Source organism: Rattus norvegicus, chromosome 2, assembly GCF_021556685.1.
Source record: "Rattus norvegicus strain SHRSP/BbbUtx chromosome 2, alternate assembly SHRSP_T2T, whole genome shotgun sequence".
In the NCBI taxonomy this organism is placed as follows: domain Eukaryota; kingdom Metazoa; phylum Chordata; class Mammalia; order Rodentia; family Muridae; genus Rattus; species Rattus norvegicus.
The window spans coordinates 228,698,583-228,717,817 of NC_141535.1; the positions used below are offsets into that span (position 1 = coordinate 228,698,583).

The following is a 19,235-nucleotide window of genomic DNA, read 5'->3' on the forward strand; positions in this document are numbered from 1 at the left end:
ATCAGAGAAAGATGTGATAGAATAGGAGAAGAGAGGAAAGGGAAGCTACTTAAGAGAGCAGCACAGAGGGGTGGGGAGATGGCTCAGTGGTTAGGAGCACTGACTGCTCTTCCAGAGGTCCTGAGTTCAAATCCCAGTAACCACATAGTGGCTCATAACCATCTATAATGGGATCTGATGCCCTCTTTGGGTGTGTCTAAAGACAGCTACAGGGTACTCATATAAAATAAATAAATAAGTCTTTTTTAAAAGAGCAGCACAGAGTGAGAGAGAGAGAGAGGAAACAGCTTTACTGGGAAATTTTTACAGAGATAGATTGCAGAGAAAGAACGAGATAGACACTAGTGAGGACAGAAGGAGCCAGAAGATAATAACAGATTGCTAGAGTTAGTTTGAGACTAAGCAGGGCAATTGAGGAAAAGTCCAGAAAAGCTGGATTGAATCAGTCAGCATGGAGAGGAGTTTGAGTCAGACCAGCTGAGCTGAATCAGCCAGTCAGAGATCAGAAAGAACTAGGAAGGGCGAGCTTATTCAGCAGTCTCAGAGGGCTGAAAACAGTCTAGACCCAGGTAAGATTGTATGGAGGCAAGAAGCCTAGGTTAGCAGACGGGCAATAAGCTTTCAAGACGACAATCAGATTAGGTGAGTAAAAGTTACTTTTTACAGGAGTCATTTTAGCCCAGATTTGCCATGAGAGCATTTCTCCACTGATACTCAGCACGAGAGCAGTCTCAAAATGAGCATTGTATTAACTTGGATTTCAAACAGAAAGGACAAAACAGGGAGCTGGAGAGATAGATGGCTCAGTGGTTAAGAGCACTGAATGTAGCACTGACTAATCTTCCAGAGGTCCTGAGTTCAAATCCCAGCAACCACAAGGGGGCCCACAACCATCTATAATGACATCTGATGCCCTCTTCTGCTGTGTCTGAAGACAGCTACAGTGTGCTTATATGTAACTAATAAATGAATCTTTTTTTTTAAAGGGACAAACCAAAAAACAAAACCAACCAACCAACCAAAAACAGCCCCCCTTTTCTGGTGGAGAGGAGTGTTTCTGTCACTGAGCTCCAAGCCTGGCTTTAAGGATATCCATTTTCAGGCAATGCCTATAGACTATAATATCACACACACACACACACACACACACACACACACACACACACACACAGTGATTAGAAAAAGAAAAAACGTCTTGCCTTTGAATACACCATGGGTTTCAAGACAGTATACTATGGTTTGATCCATGTGTAAAAGCTTGGTCCCTAGGGTGATGGCATTGATGTGATGGGGCCTTTAAAAGATCGGACTTACTGTGAAGTCCCAAGGTCACTGTGCACTGCCCCTGGAAGTAAGAACTGTTCTGAGAGAGTTCTAGAAGCCTGAGCTTGACTGGGGGGCAGTTCACCTCTGGCTTCCTGTTTGTGACCGTTTCTATACTCCATGAGCCCTTGTCTTTATGTCCTACCAGAAGGTCTGCATCAGAAGCTCATGGGAGTGCTATGCTCTTGGACCTCAAAAACTGGGAAACTCCTTTACTTCATAAGTAGCTTGCCTTGTTATTTCATGAGAGAAACAACAACCAGATTAAAATATCACACTTGCAGGAAATATTAGAAAGCTTTTAGTCAGCTACCAACTCTCTATAAGGTGCATGGGGGGAATGTAAGAGAGGAAGATAATACACTTTGGTAATTTGGAAATTTGGTAATTTGGTAACACATACACACAAAGTGGAGTTTACACTAGGAACCAAGAGTTACTCCCTAAACTCTCTCTGTGACAATTTAAAAGGCTTTCCAAGTTGAAGCATATGTCAGCGTCCCTCTCTGAGGCCTTCCAGTCCAGATATTCCATTCCAGAGAAAATGATAATAACCAGTACACCTTACAGGAAGACTGCCAACAGCAGTGGCTGAGGAAAGGCTGAGAGACCCAAGAATAACTCCACCCTTCCTTCTCACAACCCCCTTAAGAACGCACAGATGATTCCACAAAACTGGGACGAGCCTTCCTTTTTGGTTCTAGAGCCTGATCTAACTGGTGTATGCTTGAAGTCAACACGTTAGTGAACCAAGACGGGACATCTGGGGACTTCTGCAACTCACCAACTTCCATCGCAGTATTTTGATCCATTCATCGGCTTCGACTCCCGTCTTTGCACAGAGATAAAATGTCCTGAATGGGAACACTAAGCTGAGGAAAGGAAAGAGTGTGAGGCGGTAAGTGTAGGTCGATGTGTACAGCCTGGCTGAACTGTGAGAGTGCCTTCCAGGGGAAGAAGGATTGCCGAGGGCTCCCATATTTAGCATGGTTAACCTTGAGGAACTGGCGTATATAGAGCCGTTCCCGTCAGCAACTGGGGAAATGCTAGAAGGTCTTCAGTTTGTATTATTGTAGACCAGATTTATATTCTCCCAGGAGACTTCAAAGAAGAAGTCCGGGGCACACCCACAGCCTTTTGTGGTGCTTGTCTTCTGTGGAAGTTTACTCAGCTGAGCTCCCCAGTGGGCCACAGCCTGTCTGTGGGTCGGAGGACAAGCCAGACAGAGAAGAGGGCCTGCTGAAGAGCTTATTTTGACTGGCTGCTTTAAGGAGGGTAACACTTCTCCTGAAGATGTAGTCAGTTTCAAAACAGAATAGGAAGGGGGTGGGGGTGGGGAATAGAATACTTCAGTTGTTATCTGACCCGTTCCTTACCACCAGATAGTCTCTGCTATAAAAAACAAACAAACAAACAAACAAAAAAACCCTTTTTCATCACAAAAGATTGGGAAGGTATTTATGATAACTTTTCATTTTGCTGCCTCTGACTATTCAGTCAAAATTGTTTGAGTGAAAAAGTTAGCAGTAACATATCCTGGTCATTCTTTCTATCCTTACAATTGAGACACAAACATTAATTTTTTTTTCTGTTCTCCCCACCTACCCCACCCCTAACCCCCATATCCTAGGCTAGCCTTGAACTTGCTATGTAGCAGAGGATGACCTTGAACTCATGATCCTTCTTCCTGGAGCTGAAATTCAGAAGTGTTTCTATCACCTGAATGCCTGAGCAGCACATCTTGTAGCTCTCAGCCCTGTGCGTGGGTGGCTGAGTAGATGGGGGTGGGGATGGAGGGATGTTGACATCGGACTGTTGTGCTTGTTAACTGGTTCCTGGATGTCACTGACACTCCCTGCTGCAAACATGATTTGCTTTATAAATTCACACAAATCTCCCTTTTCTTCTTGCCAACAGAAGCCCAGACAATATATTTAATTAGTGTAAACCAGTTATGATTATGTTATGGTTGTTTATGTTGTGGCTAGTGAGTCAAGCGGAGGCCTCACAGGGCCAGGTTTCCAGGGAAACACTGGCTTTCCTGACACAAAGAACCAGGCAGAGCTGATACATCTTTCTTCCTGTCTGTGAAAACATGAGGGGCGGAAGTAGCCACTTGGATCTGAAGGAGCCAGCCAGGAAGAGTCAAGAGACGGGTAGAGACCAGGCCTGGGACCTTGTCACCGTCCATCTGCTTCTCAAGTTGTTACTCAAGAAAATCAGATCTCCTTTAGATCATCGACAGGTGTTAACAAGATGTCTGTTGTTCATTGATGCTGCCAGTTGCTCACTGTCTCTGTGTAACATGAAATTACGGTTCTCTATATAATATCTTTATTCTCGGAGGGTCCACATTAGAGGTGCTGCATCCCTGGAGCTTTCTTCCAACCGGCTTACGGAAAGAAGGGATGTCGAAAAGCAGTCATAAGGAAAATCTGCCAAGGTCTGAGTGCCGCCCAGTTAGAGGGAGAATAGCTAACGTCTTTCAGCTTCAATGAACTTTGATGAACTTTCAAACAGAAGTTGGCGGAAAAGAAGACCCGCCTGCTTTTATGAAGACACTGTCTCAGAAGTATATATACTGATACCCTGATAGATAGTCAGAGCACAGCAAAACACTTCCTCCGTTGCTAGGGTCACACGGAGCCCCAACAATACTGACCAGAGTCAGTGAAATGATAATTAAAACTGAGAGGAGCATCTCAAAGCAGGAAAGTGGCTTCAGACGTGAATGAGTGGCTGAGTGCGTCCTTGTTGCACAGTGCACAGCCTGAACCTAGACAGCCTGCCTCTTCGCTGAAGCCACTTAAGATGAGGCATTGTGGCCTTAGCCACTGGAGGCGCTCCTAGCATGCAACGCGGTCATCGGTGAGGTTAGGTCTCTCCGATCCAGACACATTAAGATGGACAGCTTTTCATTCCTTGGCTTAAGAGACTTTTAGAAACACCTTTTAAAAAAAATGAAAACATCTTACCAGAAACAGTTTACGCGATCCTGCGAGTAATCAAATTGGACAGCTGAGCACTCCGTTAGGTCTAGGATCCGAATTGGTTCTGGAGACTGAAAATAAAAATAAAAATAAAACCAACCATGTCGCAGAAATAAACACATGTGTGTGTCCGTCATTCGTCCCTTAACAAGGTTCCCTCTACAAGCAACTGTCAATTTCATTAAGATACTAATGGATGGCGAAGCCTGACACGCACTGGGGGCTGGGAACTAGCCTTTCGCTGATTAAGCACTAGGAAGACATGGCTGGGCTACACAGATGGCCCAGTGGTGAGAAGGGTGACCTGCTCGGGACGAGGATCTGTGTTCCATTCCTGGCACCCACACCAGGCAATGCAAAACTGCCGATAACTTTCAAAGGGTTCCATGCTGCTGGCCTGGTACCAATTCTCATGTGTACCCACACAGACACATATCCATGCACGTTATTTAAAAATAAATAAATAAATAAATCTCTTTTCAAAAAAAGATGCTGCTTTTGTCAATTTACATCAGACAGATATGGAAAGGAGTCATATTTTCTCCCATCTTTTAGAAACTTCTACTACTACAGAAATCTTGTACACAAAAATAGGAAATGATTTTAAGTTGGTGTGATAAAATGAACCCGGGCAATGGATAAGCTTTTAATAGAATGGGAAATTGTTTACTAGGCAAGAGTGGCGAGGGGAGAATTCCACTGTCCCAAGCAGAGGGAGACATACACTGCAGGGAGCACTGCACTAATCAGCAGCTTCGGAGGGAAACCCCATCTAGCAGAGTCAGCATAGATCAGGATCAAGAGCCCAGACCTTGGGCTGGCAGCATGGCTCGGTAGGTAAAGATGCCTGTGGTCAAATCAAGCCTGATTGATGATCAGAGTTTGATTCCCAGGAACTACTTATTGAAAGAAGAGATGCAACCCCATAGATTGTTCTCTGATCTCCAAAGGAACTCTGGCCAGTGCGCCCCGCCCCCTTCATAATTAAATAGGAGTTGAAAAGAGCTCTGGCCTCTAGACTCTTGTTTCAGAGTATGTCCAGAACCACACAGAACTGATGTCCAAGCAGTGGCCAGGGTGTGGGTAGGGGGTGGCGGTGGGGTGTGGGTGGGGATGGGGTTGGGGTAGAAGGAGGAGTGGAGGTGGGGGTGGGGTGGGGGTGGGAGGGTGTTGATGTCTTTCTCACCATCTGGTCTTTGAAATATTTCAGTTCGTTCCTTTGCAAAGTGAACCATCTCGTTTTCCAAGTCTGGGGGAGGGGGGCAGAATTTAAGTTTTAATACAAGAATGTAATATCTAAACTTGACAGTTTATTTTCATTTTAAAAGTATATAAAGGATTAGACAAAATAAGCCTAAAATATTTTGGGGTATTATTTTTGATGAAAGTTTCAAAATATAAGTCTATGTTCTAAGATCACAACAGAAAGACGGCTCGTTTATTTAAATGAATGGATGCAGCTGTTGTAAATATTCAACGTGATTTATAACAAGCCATTTGAGTTTCTATTTTATTAACGCTATAATAAAAATTGTTACCAGCTTTGAGAACCTTCTATGAGCTGTATCCCCACACCAGAAATTTACATATATTTCATATATACTCTTGAAACATTTATATATAATGTATGTTTATCCGATGCATATAAAGTAATGTCACTTATCATTTATTATTATTATTATTATTATTATTATTATTATTATTATTATTATTTCAAAACTGATACAGTTGAAGTTTAGGATCCTTTGATCACATGACACTCCGAACCTTATCTGGACTCACAGTGGAAGCTTGCTGCTACTTGCTTCCTGTGTCTTAACAGTGCCCTGATCTCTCTCAGCTGGCAGTGCACCCAGTTAAAAGAGACAACAGAAGATTCCAGAATAAATATTCAACAGGCACAGTTGTTCCTGACAGACATCCTAACACAGTAGATGCGGAGAAGTAAGCTTGTATGCTTGAGGTCAGCCTGGGCTGGGAGGGAGACCCCATCTGAATATGAAACAAACCAATACACAGGCTACAAAATATGAAGCTCTCCCGTCTTCAGTGAACATGCAGTGTAGTAAAGACCTGAATAACTGCATGGCTAGGCTAGACTGCAGCAGCCGGGTTCACAGGAGAGAGGGCAGGACTCTGACTCCTAAAATAGACAGGAGCTGACACATTGCACAACCGTGGCTATGCCACGTGAAAATTAAACAGGCCTTTAAAGGCACAATTGCAGGCGGGGAGCAGTCAGGCGCTCTGGATTTGTAAACTGTGTTTACTTCGGTATTTTACAATGAAAATATTTTTAAGTACCAGTGATGTGTTTGGCCTATCTTTCAGTAAACATTTTTAAAAGTTTGACAATTTTGTTACAAAAAAGAAAAAAAAAAATAACCCACAACAACCCCAGAAATGCTGAAGAGCTTAATCGACCCCTTTGTTCTCGACCTTTCCTCAGAACGTGCTGGCTGCACAGTGCTTCCTTTTTAGTGCAAACTTCAGGTTACTTATGTAGGGTTTCGTCAGAGGACAGTCACTTCTCAGGTAACATAAATGGCTCAAAAATAAGTTTATAATTTTCCTTTAAAAAAAAAAATCAGTCAAGGGCCGGAGAGATGGCTCAGCAGTTAAGAGCACTGACTGCTCTTCCAGAGGTCCTGAGTTCAACTCCCAGCAACCACATGGTGGCTCACGACCATCTGTAATGGGATCCGATGCCCTCTTCTGGTGTGTCTGAAGACAGCGACAGTGTACTCATAGACATTAAATGAATAAATAGATATTTTTTAAAAAAAAATCTGTCAAGATTACGCACTGCACTCCCTTACCTTTACCAGACCTCCCTGCTTGGTGAGATAGCCTTCTTTGGTGCCCAGCTGCAAAAGAAATAACCTGGAATGAAGCCCAGAATTGTCTCATGTTTGACCTTGTACTCTGGTCCCATTTTATCTTGCAGTGCAAGGGGGTGGGGGAACCCTTACTCCAGGCAAGCTCTGTACACCAAGCTGCAGGCTCGTCCTTCTAATGTGTTCTATGAAGGACAAGTCTGCCACTGATCTTTAACCGACCCTCTCTCGTTTTCCCCTAGCTCTTGCAATTCTCCCGGGTGCCGTGGAAGACACTTTGCAGACTGGATCATCTGACCTATTTCGTATCTGAGGGAACTGATGGGAAGGCTCACGATGAACTCGATTTGAAAACAGTTGACAACAGGTGGTGTTTGTTAGCGTGCCGTGAAAGCCGGCAGCTTGTACTGTTGTAGGAATCCTATCGTAGAAGCACTCACGTTGAACGGGTGGTTGCCACCTCTGATTGGCCTGCAGCCTCCATATCCTTGTGTTCACTAGACATGGACTGAAACGTTTGATAAGAACATTGAATCTGTAATGATTATCATCCTCTAAACAAAGCATCCGATTAGCCTGGCATATATATTGCTTTTTGTGCGATAAGGAATCTAATATGAAGCACATGGAGGGGGGGGCGGATGTGGCTAGTTTATGTAAATACTGTGCCATTTTATTTAAGGGCCTTGGACATCTAAGGACATTGCCAACCATGTGGGGTCTTGGAGATGCTGACTGATACTGAGGGATTGCTACATCTGGGACCGTATGTTCAGAAAAGTACCAGGGTTTCTTTATTTTAGGGCTCTGTTTTTAACGTTTAAAGAGGCAGCCAAGAAGCAGAAATAGCCATATTTGGTTGTATGCTACAGTCTTCCTTCTACACGGTCCTCTCCACTGCAAAGTCATCCCATGGAGAGGGTACTCAGAAGTACAAATGTATCTATACTTCATCTATCCAAGTAGGGATTTGAAATACAGACGAGTCATTGGTTTTAATCTATGTTTCATTAGTATTAACTGTTTCTTTAGTTCAGAGGTAACAACAATGAATTATGGGAATGGCGTGGACTCTACATAGGGCCAGGGGCCCTAAGATCAAAACTTTCACAATCCCATAATCCGCACAAACTGAACTCCTGGGAACATTATTTTGTTCTAATGTGACCTCATGGCATACCTTTCGTTATAGAGGAGAAAACAAGACCTGGGAAATGATTATGTTGACATCAGAGTTCTTTCTATGGGGGTTTCTAGAGTGTTCTTTCCTGCGGTGAATTCTTCCTACCAAATAAAAAGAGGAACCATGAAGTTCCAAGAACAGAGATGAGAAATCTCTCAGAACCACTTGTGGAATTCTGATGGCCGTACAGCCAAGGTGAACTTCCCGTGTGTGCATTTCAACAGTGCCAATCAACTCTGCGGAGTGTGACATCACACAATCATGGTGACTTCTTTGGATGTTAAAGAAATTAAATTTAGGGGCTGGAGACATGGCTCAGCACTTCAAAGCACTTGTAGCTCCTCCAGATGACCCAGGTTCAATTCCTAGCACCTAGATGGCTACTCACAACCCCTTCTAACTCCAGTTCAAAGAGAGTCAGTGCCCTCTTTGGCTTCTCAGGGCACTGGGCATAAATGTATTGCATAGGTATACATTAAGGCAACACACACACAACATATAATTAACATCGAAAAAAAGTAAAAAGAGAAAATAAACTGTTAAGTATTAAGAAACATTTTAGAAATTATCATTTTGGTTTATTACAGGTAAGCAAAAGAATTAAGCTTAGGGCTGGAGAGATGGTTCAGTGGTTAAGAACACTGATTGCTCTTCCAGAGGTCCTGAGTTCAATTCCCAGCAACCACGTGGTGGCTCACAACCGTCTGTAATGGGGATCCTATGCCCTCTTCTGGTTTGTCTGAAGAGAGCAACAGTGTACTCACATACATGAAATAAATAAATACATCTTTTTAAAAAAATAAGGTCAAATGTTTTTGTAAAGGGGCCTGATAGAATTAGCCACTAAACTCAAGCTAAGAGATAATGCTACGGGTTCACTATTACCTTTAACTAATGCACAATTTTCTGTGGTTTTGATGAGTGAAATTCTCAAGATGTATGACATGAGAATACACAGTCTCCAGATATAAGCACGGAAATAATTATAGGGCAGACTTATCCTAAAACGCATGCTCAGTAGCAGGAACAACGTTTGGAACAGCTCCGGGTCAGGACCAACTTAAATGTTCAACAATAAAGGATTAACGCCTCCCTCAACGTTTTCCACAAACATCCAAAGTCCTCAGGTGGAATGAGTACATGCTAGCATTCTGTCTAAGCTCTACCCCCACAGTTACCTGGCAACAGCCAGATATGCTCCACCCTTAAGGTTACCTGGCAACAGCCAAGTATGCCTGACACTATAAAAGGGACTGCTTGCCCCCTCCTCACTCTCTTGCTCCTGCTTCCTCTTGTTCTCTCTTGTCCCTTTGTCCCTTCTCTCCCCATTCCCCTCTCCCTCTCTCCAGGTGCTCATGGCCGGCCTCTACTCTTCTATTCTCTACTCTCTTTCTCTGCCCTACTACCCTCTTAACTCCCCTCCCCCTGCCCTGAATAAACTCTATTCTGTACTATACTGTCTGTGTGGCTGGTCCCTCAGGGGGAAACGATGTCCCAGCATGGGCCCGCTGAGGCACCCCCTTTCCTCAGACCTTCATAGAACATAATTTCCCTCACTTTATCCGTTTATTAACATAACATTGGTGCCGAAACCCAGGACATATGTATCCTCTCTTTATCTTTTTATAAATGCATCAGTGTGGACATTGGTGGACCTTGGCACAGAGTGGTGGAGCCCAGAGAACAAGGAGAACCCATGTGGATAGGTGACATTAGCTGTGGGAGCAGCAGGTTGGTGTAGATGGTAAAGCCAGGGGTGGGGCTGGGGTGGGATGGGGTGAGGACTTCTCCCCAAGCAGCTGGGGGTGGCAACTAGTGTAAAGTAGATGTCTGCAGAGAGAGTGGGGTGGCAGGAAGTCCCGTAGGGGGATGGGAAGCTGAGCAGCAGATGGACACTGCTTCCAGTCCATTGATCACCACATTCCCGATAATGGGAGCCATATTCCTCCCGGTGGGAGAAGGTGTCGCAACCATGAAAACCTAGAATGAGCCTGTGGTTCTGATAAGGATTTCAGTTGTTGCTGTGTATCCATGGGGGGAAGAATTGATAGATGGACATCTGGATAGACACATATAAAATCATAGATACACATAGACATATTTCTTTTCCTTATCCCCGAGTAGGCTACCGACTGACATTTCAATCAAAACAGGTATATATGGGGTTCAGATATCAAGTTGTGAAGTGACACTCTATAGATGAAGAAGGGTAAGGCGTTTCTTTGGAAAAGTAGCTGACTTTAGATGCGACACAAGGAAAGCACCGGCCAAGTCAGGAGCACTTTGCTTATCAGAAAGTAAAATTATCAAAGCATCAGGAGGCCGTAGACACAGAAGCCACCCCGAAAGGTTTCTCCCTCACCAAATTGCAGACAATTCCGAAAGATCAAAATAAATCGTGAGCGGATCTTAACCCATCTACACAAAATGCTGGGTAACGGGGTTTCCCCTTACAGCAGCCCAACAGCCAATGAGCATAAAAGGAGCAAGAACGTCCAAGGTTACGTCACCACTCGCAATAACCAGAGCGGTGGTTAAGACAGCTAATAAACACCAACTGATGGCAAAATTTCAGTAAGTAACAGAGTGTGCATATTTATAATTCTAGGTAGGTTACTAAAGATTTCTGAAAGCTTTATTAGTAACATCAATAATGACAAAAAGAATGAAGTGAAGAATGCTGTCGACGCCTCTCACTTCATCCAACCCTCCTCACAGGGGCAACTGCAAACCTGGTGGATCTGAGGAGGCAGTGAGGGGCGTGAAAGTCCCTCCCGGTGTTCCTACCAAACCACGCACTCTAACCTAATCACCGCTCCACGAGACAAGCCAGCGTGAGGACGAGTTTATAAAAGAATCGAGCTTTAATTTTCAAAACTGAAAGAGAGGGGAACTCAAGAAAGAAGGAACTCAAGAGAGGGGATTTCGGACAGGAAGGACAGTAAACAGGACAGGTAAGACCCAGGACAGGATCTTTGTGCTCTAAAGGGCTGTATGGGTGAAGCGAGGCTCACCGAGGTCTGCTGATACCATGGTGGCATAGCAGCTTCCTAATTACGTGTGTGGTCACGTAATTAGTGTTTAATTAGTAATTAAGTGTCTTTGTAGGGATGCACACCGCCGTGTTTAAAGTGAGCAGGCATTCTATAAGCAATTAACTCTTAAATGACTATGGGAAACAAAGCTTTTTACTCTTGCAGTTATTCTGTCAGTTCAAAATTATTTTAAATCTTAAAATGTGATTAAAAAAAAAACCAACCAATCAGAACGACTGTTTTAAGTAAACCGATATACTCAGTAGTTGAATATTAAGGAATTTACCTAATGGCGTTTTAGGAAACCATGCAATGTATGGATGATGTTCACAAGGTATAGTTAAATGTGTGTGTGTAATATATATATACATATATGTATATATATAACATATATATGTTATAACTGTAATGTTCGTAACATCTTGAAGGTGACCAGCTCACATCCTAAGAAGTCTCCTTGCCTCTAACTTAGCAGCACTTAAGTCCATGGAACACTTAGTACTTAGGGGGTTTCTTTCAAATGTGAAGATTTAAATTACGTGACCAAAACTCTCAGATTTTCTCAGCATCCAGAACAAAGACTGCCTTGTGCATGGGGGAACTTTCTGGGCTTGTGAAGGACAGCGCAGGCGTTGGGGCCATGATTACTGCAGGACACTTAGCTTGCCTCAGCCCTCCTTCTGCTGGGAAGCAGCGCAGGCTAGCTCTCTTGGGCGCTTTGTGCCTCTGGCAATGCTGACCTTTTTGGTCCTTGAAACCCTTCTGTGGAATGTCTGCCTCAGGGATCTTGTGTTACCTTCTCTCTACTCTGCCTTCTTAGTCCTTGATGTGAACTGTTTCTTTATTTAAAAAAAAAATAGGGCTGGAGAGATGGCTCAGGGGCAAGGGCACTGGCTGCTCTTCCAGAGGTTCCAAGTTCAATTCCCCAACAACCATATGGTAGTTCACAACAATCTGTAATGAGATCTGAAGCCCTCTTCTAGTGTGTCTGAAAACAGCTACAGTGTACTCGTGTAAATATAATAATAAAGAAACCTTTAAAAATAATTTGTTGACAATTTCATATATGCACACAACACATTTTCTCCTTCCTCTAGATGACATTTCTGCTCCAATCTTTCTTACTCAGGGAAGTCGCCCTGTCCTCCCTCCCCGTAAGCTGTTCGGTGTTATATTATGCTGACTGTTGTCTGTGACCTGCTCTATACTGGGAACTCAATGTGTGGGTCTTTGCCTAGTTTACTGCAACACTTAAAGCTGGTGAGCACTTGAAATCGTCCGTTTAACAAATGAATTAATCAAGTTTAATCTTACCTCAGGAACCTAATGATTTTGCATTTGCAATATATGAACAACAATTTCCTTAAATCAGGTTGACAAAGGATCTGAGGTAATTTTATGTAAGCACCAGCATTTGGGGGAAATGGGACTACTTTCATTTTTTACTTCAAGCAAGTTCTTCTTCTCTAAGTATGATGTAATATTTTTCCCTCACAGGCAGGAACTCATTTCTCAAAAGAGAAAAGAGAAGTATCAATACCTCGGAGCTCAAAGCTGGGAGACAGAGGTGCCCGCATTGGGTGAGCGGGGGACAAGAATGCCAACCATGTTGAGAGGACTCTGTTCTCTCAACCAGGTCAGTCCAGGATTCTGTAAGCAAAGTATGCTGAGATGTGGTTCTGGACCTATTAAAAAGCCTTTACTGTTTTGGTTGGTATCATTACATAATAAAATTCATAGGCTTCTTGTTATATAATGTGCATTCCTTGTTGACCAAGCACTAACCACTGTTTAAAAATTCCCTCCCGTGTAACAGTGTCCACATACTGAATCAGGTGAACTTTGTCATACATGGAGGAAGCGAACAAGTAGTTATGACTTCTTCCAGGATTTGGTCTAAAGAGTCTTAGTCCTAGCTGAGACCAAAGCTACAAATTAAGTATTGGGCTGACTCTTACTACTGACAAAAGACAAACATAGGATGAACATAGCAGAGAGTAGTTTCTAGATCATGAATCTCTAGAAATCTAGTGGAGGCTGAGAGGGGAGGTGACCGTGACTCTCACCACTAACCAAGAAACTGCCTGCCGGGGTTGGGGATTTGGCTCAGTGGTAGAGCGCTTGCCTAGAAAGCGCAAGGCCCTGGGTTCAGTCCCCAGCTCCAAAAAAAAAAAAAAAAAAAAAAAAAAAAAAAAAAAAAAGAAACTGCCTGCCACCAATACCTGCTGGCAGAAGAAAAATTAATTCTCTTTATTGGAGTCTTACTTGGTATATTGAACACGGTTCAGGCTAGACCTAATGCCCAGAAGTAGCTGTCTACAATGCAAATCAAACTCACTGGTGTTTTCATAGACTTTTTGTCTTATAGGAGGCATTTTTCTTTTTTTTTTCTTTTTTTTTTTTTGTCTTATTGGTCTTTTGCTTGTATGTTTTGGTTTTGATTTCTGTGTCATTGTGGTACATTTCTTGGTTTTTGTTTGTTTTTCTTTTTTTTTTTAAAGAGAGAGAACGGGGATAGATTGGGTGGGTAGGGAGATAGGAGCTGGGAGGAGTTAGGGAGGGGGAAAGTGTGATCGAATACATTGTATAATTTTTTTTTCTCAAAAAAAAAAAGAGAATTTGAAGATAAACATTTGATTCATGAGGTGGTTGTGTGGTGGGCAGACAGCTAAGAACGGGGAAAGAGGAAGCTACGAAGGGAACTGGCTGGCTAGAAAACAAGGACCAAGCAGAGGTGGGTCTTGATCTGACCTCTGGTCTCATCTGTCTCTGGAAAAATATCAATCACTTTGCTTTCCTAGATTTCCCTAGTTCTAAAACCTGATGCTTCCTTTTGTCAAGTCTTTCACCAGCGGCCCCCCGCCACCCAATCTCTTTAAACCAATTTTCAGGATTTTTATTTTTGAGGAGTTGTAGTAAAATGGTAAAAAAATAAAACAAGCCATACCATTGACTGGTCAAGCTACAAAGCCACAAAACCAGACAAACAATGATTCCTGTATATATGTTGTATGTGTGTGCTCACGTGTGTGCCTGTACATGCTACAATATGTGTATGGAGCATACGTACATACCCTATAAACTTGAGGATCCTTATCCTCCACTTTGTTTGAGACATACACCAGCTTGAGCCGGGCTTGAAGCTTCTGAAGGGTCTCCTGTCTGCCTGCCATCTCCTCACAAGGAATAAAGAAATGTGTGCTACTGAGTCCTGGCTTTTACATAGGTTGTGGGATCTCAACTCTGGTCCTTAGGTTGCATGGATCGTGCTTAACTCACTGAGACCTAACCCCAAGCCCTTCTTCCTCTTTTGGTGGCACAGCATCTTGCTACATAGCCCTGGTTAGCCTCAACTTTAACCTCCCAGGTGTTGGGATTTCCAGACTGCACCATCACATCCAGTATGGCACATTTGAGAAAGCCTTCTTTGGCATAGAATAGAAAACAAATCATTTTAGGGATAGGAAGGCCCCATCTGTTTTAATATACTTAGTTTAAAATGACTTTTTGGTGTTTTATTTGAGCATTGCTATTTTTATCATCTGCCAAAATTGAGATTTCTCCTACTAGAAGTGTTCGGCACGCCAGGAGGGGACAGCAAGTGGAAGAACCCCAAGGATGGGAAAGGAGGAACCTGCAGACTGTGGCTCACTGAATACGTCGGGAAGAACTCTGAAATGAACAATGCTCATCCCGTAATACTCAGACTAAAGGGGAGTGGGGTCATTTTGGCAAGAAGTAAGAATACTTTCTCCCTGTGGGTGTCAGTCACTACAGAATGAAAGCTAGAAAAATAGCACCCCGAGTTTTCTGGTGAAGCTGGAGAAGGCTTTTCTCTCATAGACAGTTGAAATGCAAAGGAAATTGTTTATGTTTTAAGCAGCTTGTCAATGAACGACTGCTTAGGCAGCAGCTAGGGAAACTCATCTCTCACCTAGTCTACCATGAACCTGTTTAAAGAGAGAAATTTCAGTGATATTTTCTAAATTTCAGTGACTTTTCTAAATTTTTGAAATTCTACCATTAAGGTCTCTGTGTCTGTCTCTCTGTGTCTGTCTCTCTGTGTCTGTGTCTGTGTCTGTGTCTGTGTCTGTCTCTCTCTCTCTCTCTTGTGTGTGTGTGTGTGTGTGTGTGCACGCACACACATATATGTTCTACTGGTGATAAAACAGGATCTCACAAAACCAGGCAAGCACTGTAACTCTGAGCTGCACTCATTCAAAGCGTCTGTGGGATTTTTCCTTGGACCGAATGAATTCAATTATACCTTCAAACATTATACCAAATTCCAAGTTTTATATCCCCTCTAGATTATACTGTTTTGCTGTTGGCTTGTTTGCTTTTAAAGACAGGATGCTGACACAGAGCTCTCTTTTCAGCCCAAGGTTGAACTCATAGCCACTCTCAAGTCTCAGGCTCCCAAGTGCTGGGATTATGAGTGCATGCCTCTAAGTTGGCCCCAAACTAGAACTTTTATGTGAGCCAATGGACTTCAGCTCTTGCTGCATTCAATGGCATTTGGCGAAGAACATGGTGGGCACTTACAGAAGGTGCAGTGGGCACGAGGTCATTCTCTGTTCTTCCCGTCTGCATCGCCGTGTGGACCCGGACTGACTCATAAATGGAAGGTTCCTCCACTTGCCTTGGATAGGGATGCTTCAGAACAATCAGAGTCCCTGAGTGAAAACAGAAATAGACATACAAGCATACACACATATATATATAATCCAATGTGGTGCCTGAGGGAAGATACGAAAGGTAGCCAAGGTGACTGGCTGGCTTGCAAAGTCTATTTACTAGGTGTGTGTGTGTGAGAGAGAGAGAGAGAGAGAGAGAGACAGACAGACAGACAGACAGACAGACAGACAGACAGACAGATGTGGAGTTCAGAGGGCAACTTTGGGGCTCAGTCCTTTCCTTCTACCATGACTCCAGGGATCAAACCCAGGTCATCTGGCTTGTGAAACAAGTGCTCTTCCAGCCTGACCCTTCTTACAACCGCCTCCATTGTTATACACTCATGCTTACTCCTCTCCTCAGCATTCCGAGAAGACCAACTTCACACAAGCCACAGGGCTTAGATGCAGAGATTTTCAGCGTGAATTAGAGGAGCAATCGATACAGTAGGTTAAATGAGCAAGGTGATGAGACCCGTAGAGTGATGAGGACAATGGGGTACATTCAGAACAGGTGATCCAGGAAACTGGCCGGTTGAGCTGGACCTTAGGCAATCAGTAGAAAGCTTGCAAGTGGACTCTCATAAAACCATGAGAATGAAGCTGAGAACACGGGCACAGGAGGGTCTCTGCTGCTGTCCTTACCACTTAGCAGCTTTGGAACAAACATAACAGATCAGTGGGCTCACAACCCTGGCCTCCCAGACCTCTCCCCAATCTCCCTACGCTCACTCTCCTAGCACCCCAAAGAAGCCTCTGACTGACTTGGGTGAGCATGGCAGGAACCGATGGAAGTTCATGTACAACTGCTTCCACTTCCACACAGAAGAGGAGGCCAGGCAGAAAGGGGGTTCAGCCCAGATAAGTAGGCCCTGGGAACATCGTTCAGAGGCTCAGAGAACCTCTGAGTCTGCACTCTGATATTTCCCACTCTGTAAACTTCCCCCACTGATCAGTCAACCAGAAACTAGAAACTTTGACTGGAAGAAAGCTGAACTCTGTCTTTCCTCTGTGGGGATGGCTTTATTGCTAATTTTCTTGGGGGAGGGGGAGCTGCTAAAGACCACACTCAGGGTCCTGGATGTGCTAACCCAGAGCTCTACTACTGAGCACTACCTCCAACCTGCTTCTTGCTTTTTTATTTAATTTTTATTTATTTATTTACTTATTTATTTATTTTATTTATATGAATACGTTGTAGCAGTCCTCAGACACACCAGAAGAGGGCATCAGATTCTATTCCAGATGGTTGTGAGCCACCGTGTGGTTGCTGGGGACTGAACTCAGTACCTCTGGAAGAGCAGTCAGTGCTCTTAACCACTGAGCCATCTCTCCAGCCCTTGCTTTTTATTTTAAGAGGCCTCTTCTATAACAGCTCTACTCAGGACTGCACTAGACACGAAGAAAATAAACCATTCATTGGGTAATCTAACCAGTATTTGTTCAGTTCTATGCTAGGAACTTTCGTGTTGGCCATGGGGGCCACCACAGCAGACACGTGCTCCTGTTCTTTTTAAGCACATATTCAAGATTCACGGAGCAGAAGACTGGGACAATACATTTCAGATGTAAGATGTGTTATGAACAAATAAAGAAGAATACAAGACGAAAGGTGGGGAGGATGGTGACATGGGCGGCCATCTTTGAAAAGATGAGTTGACAGACTATAGAAAAACAGGCACCAAATTGGGGCAAAAGAGGGGCCAGCAGTGGCTTTTGGTGGTGCAAAAGCTCTGAATGTTAGTGATAACTACCCTCTAAGACATCACGCAGTGTTTATACACACATGGATAACTGCCAAATCAGATACCCTGGCCCAGATAATGGGCTGCTGTAAAGTAGGGAAGAAGAAGGTTTGTTTAGAAAACATGAAAGAAGTTATCTCTGATTCTGCCTCAGGGAAGAAGAGGATCCAGGCCCTCCCTGTAGCCCTCCATTCACATCAGTGGCACTGGACTCACAGTGACAAATGGCGTGACAGTTATCGGAAGGCACAGTCTGCTCTTGCACGATGCCTGTGCTCTCTTTTATCACTGTGACCCGAGCATCCATCAGTCAAGTGTAGAGCGGGAGTCAGAATGAAAGCAGAGGCATGTAAATCAAGAGTAGCCGTTGAGCGGGCTCGGGGGCCGTGTGAGCACGCCTCGTCTCTGCAGAAGCTGGGCGAGATCAGGTTTAGTGTCACCTCTAAATGTGTCCTACCCCCACTGACAGACAGTCGCTCTGGCATTGTGGAAAGATCCCTGGACCCACCGGCGAAGACCAGGCTGGGTCGCCTCTCTCCTGCCCCTCTGCACAAGCTGACTGAGAGGAGCCCTTCGGTGTATTGTTTCTCCCCCTAACTAGTGCAAACAGCAAAACTTCCTTCACAAGACCGAGCTGTGCACCAGATAAAGGCTGTTTGTAGAAAGATTACAAAACAGTAGATAGTATTCTTTGATAAAGAACATTTCAAAGTTCTCAAATGAAAACCCAATGACCGACTTTTTGAGAACTTGAATTTTTTTTTTTAAAAAAAGATTAGGTGTGCACGCTGGTGTCTGCTGAGGCCAGAGAGTGTGTCAGACTCCCTGAAGTGGGAGGGGCGTGTAGTTGAGCTGTTTGAAGTGGGTGATTGGAAGGAAACTCTGGCCTGCAGTAAGGAGGGCAAGCACTTTTAACTGCTGGGCCATCTCTCCAGCCCCGCACTTCAAATTTTCACAGTACACACCCCCTTCCCATGCTGTGCGTGTGTGTGTGTGCCTGTGTGTGTGTGTGTGTGTGCGCGCGCGCGCGCGTGTGTGTGTGTCCCCATTAATTGAATTCACCTCACTCATTTCCTCCTCTGGAAAGAAGGCTCAACAATGCTATTTTCTGGCTTCACAAGCATTGCTAGAGGTCCATGTTTGAGAGGAGTGGAGACAGGCCTCGGCAGATGACTTGTCCATCACCGACAGCCTCCGCCTTGCTGTAACTATTGGACTTGTTCCCTTCCCTCTCTAGTTCAGCCTGCAGCATATCCTGAACGAACATACTAACTCGTTCCCTCTTCTCCACGTAATCCGGTGTTTTAAGTTTAGCCAGCGAGAGAAGCACAGCCTCATAACCTCCAGCCAAAGCCCAAGACTGTGCCTTCACTTTGCAGGAGAGGAAGTCTGGGTTGGTTAATTTAGACAACAGAACCAAAGGGCTTTGTTGGAAGAGTCAGATAA

At 44.0% G+C, this 19,235-nt stretch overlaps 1 protein-coding gene and 2 long non-coding RNA genes across 6 annotated transcripts in view; 2 read left to right on the plus strand and 1 right to left on the minus strand.

Moving 5' to 3' along the window:
• Nucleotides 1-19,235, minus strand: part of Dapp1 (dual adaptor of phosphotyrosine and 3-phosphoinositides 1) — a 49,425-nt gene that overhangs the window by 2,846 nt on the left and 27,344 nt on the right. The window contains 5 exon segments of one of the 4 annotated variants that reach the window (NM_001108568.2): nucleotides 2,108-2,195; nucleotides 4,299-4,384; nucleotides 5,500-5,562; nucleotides 7,133-7,180; nucleotides 15,914-16,044. In NM_001108568.2, coding sequence (NP_001102038.1) covers nucleotides 2,108-2,195; nucleotides 4,299-4,384; nucleotides 5,500-5,562; nucleotides 7,133-7,180; nucleotides 15,914-16,044 — 416 coding nt within the window. 4 annotated transcript variants of the gene reach the window in all.
• Nucleotides 1,880-8,964, plus strand: LOC147996574 (uncharacterized). Its single transcript, XR_015677007.1, has 2 exons — nucleotides 1,880-2,221; nucleotides 7,393-8,964. It is a non-coding gene; the product is annotated as an uncharacterized LOC147996574 (long non-coding RNA).
• Nucleotides 10,851-13,119, plus strand: LOC120100950 (uncharacterized). The gene is made up of 3 exons (XR_015677003.1): nucleotides 10,851-10,907; nucleotides 11,052-11,287; nucleotides 12,866-13,119. It is a non-coding gene; the product is annotated as an uncharacterized LOC120100950 (long non-coding RNA).